Raw genomic sequence first — 12,390 nt, 5'->3', positions numbered from 1 at the left:
TCTTTTGTACAAGTCTGGGCTCGCATGTTGTGGCTTGCTTCATTGATTTGCATTTCCTTTTTGGGGTTGTGCAGATCTCCCTGTCTACAGGAACCTCTGCATATTGCAAGGTTTTCGGGGTTTTTAAAGTGCGTTGATGAGTCCATTTCTTCTGTTACAGACACAAATTTTTGAACACCTATAAGGGCAAAAAGAATGCACTACTTCGTTGACGACATACGGCTCGATTGTTATTGTTGTCATCATACTGCAACTTTTTTCAGGCCAATAAGCTTGATTACAAGGCCAGTTAGGAACAACGGAACGTGTTGCAGGCAATAAACTACCACAATGTAGTGACGTAGCGCCCTGCCTCGGTCAATTGAGAAAAAGAAGCACGGCTGGTGGATGGGGACTTATTCCGTATATTGTGCCAGCAAAACTGATTTCAGAAGACATTTCAATAACAACCTTTACCTTTATATTCACTGTCAGGACCACTGAAGTACATTGACTTGGAAGCCGACCCAGAATTGATGTCAACCTTCCCTCAGCTTGTCGCGGTTTTTGGACTCATAGCACCAATTGCTCCGAGACGATTGAGCAGACGTCTGTCGAAAGCCTATTGCTTTCTACTTCTGGTCCCATTCGCTGAATTTTGAAGCTAACCTTGCATTGATTGGTCCTTCAGCCAATGCCACTGGATAACGTCTATTTTTTCTTGCACTTCTATGAACACACACACACACACACACGCACACGCACACGCACACACACACACACACACACACACACACACACACACACACACACACACACACACACACACACACACACACACACACACACACACACACACACACACACACACACACACACACACACACACACACACACACACACACACACACACACACACACACACACACACACACACACACACACACGGGTTTATCCTGGTTTCACGATATAGCTGGCGCATGGGCAGTGGACTTTGACATCACAATTTGACAGACCAATAAGGAGTCAGGCGTGACATCGTTGCCAAGAGCTTTGCTCGCCTGTTCCCGTCCGCAGGACGTCATTCGCACTAAAACGGAATGGTAGTCGACGCTGCGGAGCTATCGTATACATAGGCGGATCGATCAACAATAACGTGTACACATTGCATTCGATTTCCTTGGATCCATGCCTACGGCCAGAAAGAAAAAAAAATGCAAAACGTTTTCCTTTATACATCAGGAAAAGCAAGGGTGCTTAACTGATAGCGTGCAGAAATTAATACTATCTACGTACAATTTCATCCACGTTTAGCTACAACAAGGAAACTGCTTTGAAAGCGCATTGCAGCCTACCCAGCCACGCAATAAAGCCAAGTTGCAGGCCATACGAAACACAACGCATTGGAGTTCCTCAGTGCTTGTATTGTTTCGCTTCGATGCGTGCCTGCATTGGTTGCCTTGTTGCTTTGAAAGCAGTGAGCTCGTTTTGACTAGAAATGGATGAACCTGTTAAACAGTCAATAGTATTCAAACAAGAACTGGAAAAATTGCTGCCGTAATCTTCGAGCTGACAGCTCTGTCCAAGGGGCACTGCGCAACGTAGCATGGGGAAGCAAGCAATATTTTCAAGTACAATACAGAAGCAATCGAAGTGAACTGAACACGATGCTTGAAGAGACAGAGCAAAAAAAAAAAAAAAAGCGCGGTAATTAAACACGTACTACGGCTCAATACCGCGGTCTCACTATCAATGCATGTACAGTCATGAGCAAAAGTGGAGAGACCACGCTAACTGCTACGATTGGTTTTTTGATGTATAAAAAGATGTGCCAGAGAAAATTGCTCAGGCAAGAAGGCAAGTATATTATGCATGGTACCTAATGCACTTCTCAGAATAACTGTTTCACTGTCAGAAAAAGCTGGCGGGTAGTTTCCTCGAAGTGCATGGTCTCTCCACTTTTGCTCACGACTGTACATACAACAGTCGGCCTCTATTATAAATGTTTTGAACAATTATCTACATAACGACTCAGCTCGCTTATTTTATTCTTATTTGCTGATGCGAATCCAAATATACTGCCACCGAAGCTTCCTGAACCATGAGCCTATTTGCTGTCCCTAAGCGATCACGTACAGTCACATGCCCCGCTGCGTGACGAAGCACTAAACGCTAAAGCGCCTACTCTCGATGGAAATTTTTTCTTGCCTAAAGAGCAGCGAAAGAGAATTTCAGCTCTGCCCCCCAACCCACGCTTTTTTTTATTATTATTGTAAGTTGCAGGAATGCCATTAGAACTGTCTTTACTTCGGAAAAGGATTTCCTTCCCTACACAAGGAACAACAGGAATAAAACTGCTTACAGCGACGACAATGGTGTCGCAACTTAGTGACATTACCGTTACTTTGAACTCCCGCCTTCAGAAAGAAGCGAGCGATGTATCAAAAAGTGACCAACGTCTACTTAATCGATCGACTCAGTCCCACAGCCATCTTGTTTTTGGCCTTGAAAGGGTCCTGCGTGGGCAACTCGTCGGTTGTACCGAAAGCTTGAAGACCTCCTAAGGTGCTCCGGCCCCGGATTTAGCTAGTGTGGATAGCAGGGGCATCATTATTGTTTTTCCTTTTTTTTTTTTGGTGTCAACCTTACGTGCTCGAAAGACATTTTCAGGTCTTATCGTTGGCTGTGTTCTTGCAAATATCTTCTGTAGCTTTTCAGAAAAATCACATTTTTTTTGTAATTATTATTGACTCAATACTCCATCATGTAAGATACCGTATAAAGTAGAACAGCTCAAAAACACACAAAATTCAAGATCCTGTTCAAAACAGGTATTTGAGACATTCGGAATGGAGATCATCATCATCACCATCAGCCTGATTATACCCACTGCAGTGCGAAGGCCTCTCCCATATTTCTCCACTTAACCCGGTTCTGTGCTAGCTGCATCCACTTGACCCCTGCGAACTTCTTATTCTCATCCGCCCACCTAACTTTCTGCCGCCCCCTGCTACGCTTTCCTTCCCTTGGAATCCAGTTTGTTACCCTCAGCGACCATCGGTTATCCTCTCTTCCCACTACATGTCCTGCCCATGTCCATTTCTTCTTCTTAATTTCCACTAGAATGTCGGTAACTTGAGTTATTTCTCTGACCCACACTGCACGCTTTCTATCTCTTAATGTTACCCCTACCATTTTTCGTTCCATAGCCCTCTGGGTTGTCCTCAACTTAAGTAGAACTCTCTTGGTTAGCCTCCACGTTTCAGCCCCATAGGTGAGTACAGGCAAGATGCAACTGTTGTATACTTTCCTCTTGAGCGATACCGGTAAGCTGCTAGTCATAATCTGCGAGTGCTTGCCAAATGCGCTCCATCCCAATCTTATTCTTCTTGTTATTTCCTTTTCATGGTCCGGATCTGCGGTTACTACCTGTCCTAAGTAGACATATTCGCCTACTACTTCCAGTATTTCGCTACCTAATGTAAACTGCTGTTCCTTCCCGAGGCTGTTGAACATTACATTAGTCTTCTGCATATTGATTTTCAAGCCTACCTTTCTACTTTTTCTGTCTAGGTCATCAATCATTATTTGCAGTTCATCCCCCGAGTTGCTTAGCAAGGCAATGTCATCAGCAAATCGCAGATTTTTCACTAGAATGGAGATGCTGCCGAGTAAATTCGCGTTGCAGGCGGTTTCAATTTAGATTGGACTTCGACCCTGCCCTCTCGCTCATAAAGTTTCCATAGCTTAATTTCAAACTGCCTCAACAGTCGTTATTCTCTGCGTTCCTAACCGTAACTTTGTCCACTTACATTACGCACCCTCTGACATGTTGAGGTACAAAATGAGGGGGGTTCAACGCTGCTGAACCGAATGTGAGGCGAAAGATTTGACTGCGGGCGACCGAGCGTTCCATGGAACACAACCAGTGTTCACTTTAAAAACGTCACACGTGTTCCAGGAAGAATCTTTTTTCAGCCCTGAGCCGGGCTCAGGGCTGAAAAGGCGCTTTTCTGGTCCACTTGGTCAGCTCTCCGCGGCGGCACGCGCATGCCCAGTGCGGGAACTACCCTTCCCTTCACGCTGGCACGCCAGGTGCGCGCATCTGCGAGATGACGCTACCCTCCTCCTTCTCTCTGCATCAAGCACAGCGGTGGAATACCTGTAGATTAGCGCAGCTTGTTGCCATGGTAACGGCGCATGCGCAGTATTGGCCTCTGTCCGGATCCACGAAATGTGCTTCTACTAGCCTAGTGTAGCCGTGTGGTCTTCTCTACAAAATGCGTTCATACGAAGGAAGTAATTGTCTCAGTAGCATCTAACCGAGCGTGGTCATATACGGCTACAAATGAAAGAAATTCCCCACGCAAGGTTCGCTGTTGAAGAAAATTAAGTCCTGTTCCGTGGTCCACTCCGGGGACCACCGCCTCTCCGGTGCCTTCGTTCTGTTTACGGAGCTAACCGCCGGAGCTATTATGTGCCATTGCGAGAGAAATTCGATCACGAACTCCATCGAAGAAGGAATGGTGCCTGTCCAATATGTATGGGAGTCCCCGAAAGTGGCAAGGAGTTGTAATAGAGCAAGAACTATTGACATCCACCGAAGCGTATCCATATGGCCACAAGAGTTCTTTTTTTTTTTTTTTTTTTTTTTTTTTTGCTCACCATGTACGATTCTACCTTTTCTGAGCAAAATGTAGCCATCCAGAGATTTCGCGGAGTACCGCACCGTTAAACGGTGATGTGATCTAAATGAGACAACGAGAAGACGTGAATACTTCCTTTCGGAATGGGTTTAACGAATGGCAGCCTTGCAGCAAGCACAACCAGTTCACCCTTTTACGCAAGTTCATTTTATGGCGATCTGTAATCAGAGAGCTGTAAAGAGCTGCTTAAAGGGGCAGGCTTTGTACGGATTCAAAGTTTTGGGAAAAGCAGAAGTCGACATTCAGTCCCGGAGACTCAATTTGGCGAAGAATACAAAGAAACTAGATTAGATTGTGGCATGGAATACATGCTCAACGCGTCTGTCCTTTTAGGCGAGCCAATAGTGCAAACTTACTGAGCTACCGACGATTAAGCTCACTGAAGAGGCGATTTATATGGAGTAAGAAAGGATTTCGCTTACGCTGTAAATAATATGTCTCTACAAAGAGTGTGGCAATTTCATTGCGGTCTCATACACTAATGTCTCTCTCCTGTAAAAGTGAGGTGGCTATGGCCGCTCAACTAGCTCCCTCCGACAAAGCACATTGATTCCACACCATAATCGACAATTCAAAGCAAGGCTCCAAGCCAAAGTGGTGCGTCTGCCCCAGACTAAACTTTGAGGTGTGTATGTTGCCAGGCACGTAACGTCTCCCGCAACTGCGAATAATAATCCGCGAGGGAAGCTTAGTCACCGAAGTGCTTTCCGCGGGACTTCGGCCGTGATTGCACGCACGAAGTATTCCGTTAGTGTATTAAGTGTCTGTAAAATCAATTTCGACATTTATTAAAGCGAAAGCCTTTCAAGGCTCATCACTCGCTAGCGTGTCCGTCCATGCGTCCTCGAGAAGTGTCAGACTTCTTCGCGAGATTCCGTGGGATTAGAGGGATTCCACTTGTTAATCGTCCTGATGACGTCACCGGAAAAATAAAAACTCTGGCTTTCCTGAGAATCCAGCCCACATCTTTTGGATCCCAAGCCGAGCACTTTAGCCATTTGCGCCACGCGCGGTATAGCGAAACGTATGTACATCATAATTCTCCTTCTGTACCGTGAGGATGATAGTAGTGGGATTCTGCGAGTGACAGATGCTACGCTTTTCCTTTCCTTTCCTGTAAACCAATGACAGACCGCCCGCGAACTTTGACGCGATCAATAGAACGCTGGCTGTGTTAGACAAGGGGCGAGCGATGTACCGTGGGCAGCAGCAACACTCGCATTTCTCCACTGGCGATTCTGCAGTGCTCACGGAATTGTTTTAGTGAGAATCTCTAAACATTTTCGGATTTTTACACTTTGTTTTATTAAAGCATCCTGCCCAGTTTCCGTTTTATTTATTTATTTATTGTTTCCTCAAGGGTCCACAGGGGACATTACATGAGGGGTGGGCAAACAAAAAGTTAATACGAACACAGATGGTCTTCAATGGCGGTTTTGAATAGAACACGATTGGTGATGGCCGCCACTTCGGATGGAAGGTCATTCCAGTCATTGGCTGTTCGAAGAAAAAATGACATTTTATATGTTTCGGTGCGGGCCCGTTCAGGGTAGACGGCGTTAGGGTGACTATGACGAGAAAAGCGATGAGCGCGTGTTATCGGGGCAGTTTCATGATCGGAAGTGTGATAAAATTTATGATACAGCGAAAGACGGGCGATTTTACGCCGACAGGCCAGTGTTGGGAGATTAAGCTGAGATTTTAGTGCTGTAACGCTAGTATAGCGAGAGTAGTCTGAGCAAATGAATCTGGCGGCGCGGTTTTGGACTGCTTCGAGCGTGGTGATTAGGTTAGTATAGTGGGGATCATATGCAGCACATGCGTAATCAAGTTTAGGACGTATGAAAGTTATGTAAGCAAGAAGCTTAATGGGAGGGGGAGCTAGTGATAGGTTACGGCGCAAATACCCTAGAACTTGATTGGCTGAATTGTTGATGTGGTGAATATGATGCGACCAGGTTAAATCTTTACTTAAATGGATACCAAGATACTTGTATGAGTCAACGGATGAAATAGGATTGTTGATAATTGTATAAGTATTTTCACGGTGGTTGCGCCGGCGATGGAAAGAAATAAGTGACGTTTTACTGCTATTTAGGGACATGAGCCAAGTACTACACCATTCTTCGACGCGTGCGAGATCTTCTTGAAGAATGGTGGCGTCGGAGGAATTATGTATTGGGCGGTAGATGACGCAATCATCCGCAAAGAGTCGGACATTAGATCTGATGTTAGAGGGTAAATCATTTATGTAGATAAGGAACAGAAGAGGGCCTAAAACGGTCCCCTGAGGGACGCCAGACAAGACAGGGGAGAGGGATGACGAGTGTGAGTTAGCATGAACGAATTGATAACGATCAGTAAGGAAGGCTCGAATCCAATCCAGAACTAGGGGATGAAGGTTTAGGCGTGACAGTTTAAAAATTAGGCGCGCGGGCGGGACTTTATCAAATGCTTTTTCGAAATCCAGAAATATTGAATCCGTGGGAATGTTACGATCTAGGCATGCGTGTATATCATGAAGAAAAAGAACAAGTTGCGTGTCACAGGAATGGTCTTTACGAAAGCCATGTTGGTTAGAATGAAAAAAATTACGAGATGATAAAAACTTGGCAGTATGAGAATATATGATATGTTCCATAATTTTACAACAAACACAGGTTAATGAGATTGGCCTATAGTTAAGTGGTGAAGATCTGTTACCTTTCTTGTGGACTGGAATGACCTTCCCAATGCGCCAGTCCCGTGGTAATGAGCACGAAGAATATGACTGCTGAAAAATCAGAGACAATATGATACTGCAGAGGTCTTTGGTGTTTTTGAGGATTTTGGCATTGATGCCGTCAATACCAGCGGATGAAGAATTTTTTAGTTTATCGATGACCATGGCGATGCCGCGCGGTTCAAATGCAATGTTATCCATAGGTGTGTGAAGAAAACTGGGTGCATCAGGGAGGTTATTAAGAGGTTCGTTTGTGAATATAGAACAAAATGCATCATTTAGAATATTAGGAACCTCTGATTCAGAAGAGGAAACACCAGAATTATCAGTCAGAGAAATTATGCTAGAGGTGGAGGGGCAAATAGTTTTCCAGAAACGCTTCGGGTTTTCATGCAGCATGTTAGGCAAGGTGGATGAGTAGAAGTTATTCTTAGTTTTGATGACCTCGGTATCGTAATTAGCCGCGGCAGTGTAATATTTCTCCCAGGCGGTAGCCGTGCCTGTAGTTTTAGCTGCACGAAATAATCGCTTCTTTTTGTTATTTAATCTTTTAAGTGTTTTGTTATACCATGGGGATCCAGGACGTTCTGTTACGGTTATGGTCGGGATATGTAAATTTATTAGGCGTTGCATTTCGGACTTAAAGAGTAACCAGTTAGATTCAAGAGAGCGTAGTGAAAAACCAGACGAAAAGTTATCAAGGAAAGCAGCAAGATCGCGGTTAAAGCCAACGTAGTTACCTTTATTATAGAGGGTAAGCGTTTTCTTGATCTTTTTCGCGTTTCGTAAATCACAAGAAAATGTAGCATGAATGGCCATGTGGTCGCTGAGCCCTTTAATGTAAGTGATGGGTGAGAAGCTATTAGGTTGTGATGTCAGCACAAGGTCCAGAATATTAGCAGAATGATCTGTTAAACGAGTTGGACGGTCGATTATTTGATCTAATCCAAACGTGAGGCAGATGTGAACAAATTCACACTCAGGGTTAGATTTTGAAAGCGTGGAAGCAAGATCCGACCAGACGATAGATGGAAAGTTGAAGTCGCCAAACAATAAAATTGGAGTATTGGTATAAAGGGTCGTTAGCGTGTTTAGGGCATCATGCAACAAGGAATTAAATAAAGGATCATTGTTTGGGGGGCGATAGCATATACCAATGAGAACACGTGGATAACATGCATTACAGCAGAGCCAAACCATTTCCAATTTGCTTGAAATTGTCACACGTGAGCAACGTAATGAGCGATCAGTGGCAATGAGAACCCCCCCACCCCTCATTTCGCTACGATCTGCTCGAAATATATCAAAATTCGGAAGGGAGGGTAAAATCTCAGTGTCGCAAATAGTAGAGGTAAGCCAAGTTTCGGTTAACAGAATTACGTTAGCAGAACATGATTCAACGAGGTTACATAAAGCATCGCGTTTTGGGATCACACTACGGATGTTAGTGAATAAGAATGATAATGAGGAACGGTAAGTCTGCTTCGCAGTGTGATTCTGTTGAAGTGGTTGCTAGGGTTGCTCATGTTCAACTACATGATTAGTGGTGCGATCAAATATATGTCTTATTTCCGGATATCAACTTGTCATGGCGTAATTTAAATTTTAGCCCTTCGCGTTTACCATAGTCATAGAGGCTTTTCCGCGCGAGACGGGTGTTTGGGGAATAATGTCGTAGAACGAAGGAAATTTATTGAATGAAGGAATAATTTGTTAGCCGTCTTAACCTAGATTACACGCGGAAAGTGAGGAAGCCCTTTTTCATGCAAGCTACTTCTACTCGATGGCCACGTTGGTAGACATTAGTGCCAGAAAGATGTGAACCAGGTGGCGCGCAGGTGCGTACTTAATCTCGCTGTTCAGGTCTCCGACGAGTAGCCGGCGCTCCTGAACCTTGTGGGTGCCGTTCATGAATATCCACGCCGGCCGAACCGGGATCACCCACGTGTCGTTAGTCCCCGCGAACATGGTGTTGAAGTGCGCTTGGCGCAGCATCAAGAAGTCCTTGTTCGACGCGTGATCCAGCTGCACATTATAGAGTGTATACAGTAGGATTATCGGTAATTCATAAACGATCCACAGAGTAAAATTGAGCGGGTATCTCATCGAGGGGAGCATAGCAGGAACCCATTACCACACGTGGTGCTTGTCGGGAACCGAACGAGATTTTTCAGTGAAACCCAAATTTTCAGTTGACAGCGTTTCGATTGAAAGACTTGGTTGGCTGTATCCTCTAAACTAACTAGCTTGTTAGTCTCTTCGAATACAGCATTCGTACATTTTGATTTGCTATAACGACTAAGTATCCAAGGAAATGGCAAGGTGCTACAGAACTATTTTTTTATTTGTATTCTTCGAGGAGCGAAAACTACGGCATGAATTGAGATTCTCATCATCATCATGATCAGCCTGACTATACTCACTGCAGAGCGAAGGCCTCTCCCATATCTCTCCACTTAACCCGGTTCTGTGCTAGCTGCATTCACTTGACCCCTGCGAACTTCTTAACCTCATCCGCCCACCTAACTTGAGATTCTATTTGGCGCTTACTAAAACGAATAACTGTGATAGATATGAGTGCGGAGAGTGGTCATAATCATGGATACTTGGATAAGTCTTTAGTATTGCAGCAATCGATGAGGTTATTATGTGAAAGAAAAGGCACTTATTATTTAAACTTTGTGCTTCCATTCACGATTATATCGAGTGAGCCAGATGAGGAGATGGGCAAATCATCGCGTGTAAGTTTGGCTGTTTATGCGAACGTTTTTAGGTCGATCTGTGTGTTGAAGCAATGTTCCGCATATAGGACTTTTACGAGTAAATAAATAATAAAAAGAATAGACACGTGCTGTCATTTCAAGATTTGCTCTGCTTAGAAAAATCTCCGCTGCTTGAGAATCACTTATTTTGGGGAACGGCATAATATTTTAGGGGCGTCTACTGACTGTTCCCTCAGGAATAGTCATACAGATATGTCTTTGAAGTTGAAGACTAGCATCATATTTTTGCTCTTCAGCGGGAAAATATCACTGAAGAACTGTGTTGTAAGCAGAAGTGGAAGTGTCTTAAACAAATAAGCACCTCTGCCTGGCAGATTTAGCCCTTATGGCCGGTTCAGGTAATAGTATTCTGTACTTAGATTAATGGTGTTTGAGGAGGAAGTCTGCACGCCCTGTAATTAAAACACTGTCATTGTCATTTGTTTATGCTAAGGCATATCGGCATGAGCAGATGGCCATGTTTGCTCGGAAGACAATGCGTTTGCGGCGGAAGCTCTTGCCCAGAAAGACAAAAAACTCGACGTCAGAGCAGTAAGCCGACTATACTGTGTTTGACAAGTTCTTCGCAGCTCTACAAAATGGTGGTCTCTACATGATAGTCCTCTCAACAGCCAGCGGTGACAGGAGCGTAGGAGCACAGTCATGCAGTGCTGCATGCCATTCTGATTGGCCCAGGTCGCCCTTGCTTACCACAGAGGTGCGAATAAAAGGAGTGCAGATCGAGATCCATCGCTGTCGCTTTTCGACGTATTGATTACAGGTGAGGTTGCGCTTTTTTCTAGATGTCTGTAACAGTTGCGAAAATTGCGGACACTGTAAAACAAGTAACGGGAGGCTATAGCCGTGCAGAACAATAATGACCGCTTCTCACGTGTTCAGGGTTTAAGAACACGTGCGAAGTCTTGGTGGCACTGCAAGCGCTTTGTACGTCTGCAAGTCATCTGCCCCGCGTAACGTAACTGGAGATAACATCCAAGGAAACATGCTGATTTCGCGTAGATACGCGTCACCTGCGTGAACTGTTGCTTTCTGTTTTCCGCAGAGGTCGTTCAGCTAAGTTAAGCTAAGCTGTTCGGGCGTTAGAGTTTCGAAGCTTACTTTCGTGTTGGAATCCCGGATGCAGTGCTAATGTTTTGATCGAAGTGAACTACAAAGGGAACATAGGCTGTACAGTACGGTCCATTTTTAAAGTGAACAGGAGGCCGTAATGCTGCCGTTCTTTACAAAGCACTCCCAAGAGCAGCGGCAAATGATCGCGCAAGGTATATAGGCGTGGTAAGCACGGCAGACTGCTCCTCCTTGGCAATCACTTGTCGCCCACCATTCTTGCCAGTGGTCGGCGGCAGCGTATTGCAAAATGTTTTGGTAATGCGATCTCATGTTCCCTTTAACAGCGGATCGTACTGTACATTGACAGTGCATTGTAAGCAACACCGTGGCTGTAGGTCACCCTCCACTACAGTGACAGTGGCTCGTTTTTATATTCTCTCTAGCTTCCCCTCATAGCCAGTTCTTGCTGTTCTGTATACGCCGCGGTGCGATGTAAGACACGTTACTTTCAAATAGAATAAAATTACCTCAACAGTCTGATCATAACATTTTTTTTTCGTTTACGTGACACAAGAGTGTCTGAAAAAAAAAAAAAAAAACATTTTACAAGAAATGCTAGGATGACCATTGCACAACAGCGGTGTTTTCCAAATTGATAGTGTGTACGATACTCTATGCTTCTCCTTCGGATGGTTTCTTTCTTCCTGTAACAACTTCGGCTTTCGTTTTTAAAACCATTGGGGGAAGAAATCAATTTTGCCGCTGTGTTCGTGCGATACGTTTTCAAGTAACGTGTATTATGCTGTGCTCTCCAGTATAACGGTTAACGGATAACAGGAATCTAGTGGCGCGATTTATTCGGGCCAACGTGTTTAACGTTTTGCTTGCAGCTATATTTCCCTCGGCTATTCTAGAGCACTGTACCTCGGCGTATATCCACGCCGTCGAAACGAAATTAGAGATAAAATTGTTCAACTCAGTAATACGGCCAGAACTGCTTGTCACCCTTAATATGCATGACGGTTTCTTAGCGTCTTCAGGCTTTACAGCAAGGGCTTGTAAACCAAGATCTCCCTCCCAGGTGGATTCAGAGAAGAGATGATGAACATTTCATCACGTGACTGTCACGGGACCAGTCATTCGTCAACAC

At 44.6% G+C, this 12,390-nt stretch overlaps 2 protein-coding genes across 2 annotated transcripts in view; one reads left to right on the top strand and one right to left on the bottom strand.

Moving 5' to 3' along the window:
• The window catches only part of LOC146180075 (uncharacterized), a 348,140-nt gene that overhangs the window by 148,445 nt on the left and 187,305 nt on the right, over positions 1 to 12,390 (top strand). The gene's annotated exons all lie outside the window — the stretch shown is intronic.
• The window catches only part of LOC146180078 (thyrotropin-releasing hormone-degrading ectoenzyme-like), a 46,890-nt gene that overhangs the window by 2,470 nt on the left and 32,030 nt on the right, over positions 1 to 12,390 (bottom strand). The window contains exon 10 of the mRNA XM_084579932.1: positions 9,254 to 9,432. Within this exon, the coding sequence (XP_084436058.1) occupies positions 9,254 to 9,432 (179 nt within the window). The remainder of the gene's footprint in view (positions 1 to 9,253; positions 9,433 to 12,390) is intronic.

Source organism: Amblyomma maculatum, chromosome 9 (assembly GCF_055883805.1).
Source record: "Amblyomma maculatum isolate TAMU_Amacu chromosome 9, ASM5588380v1, whole genome shotgun sequence".
In the NCBI taxonomy this organism is placed as follows: Eukaryota; Metazoa; Arthropoda; class Arachnida; order Ixodida; family Ixodidae; genus Amblyomma; species Amblyomma maculatum.
Note: the sequence above shows the minus strand (reverse complement) of the source record. Positions and strands in the feature narration are given on the sequence as shown.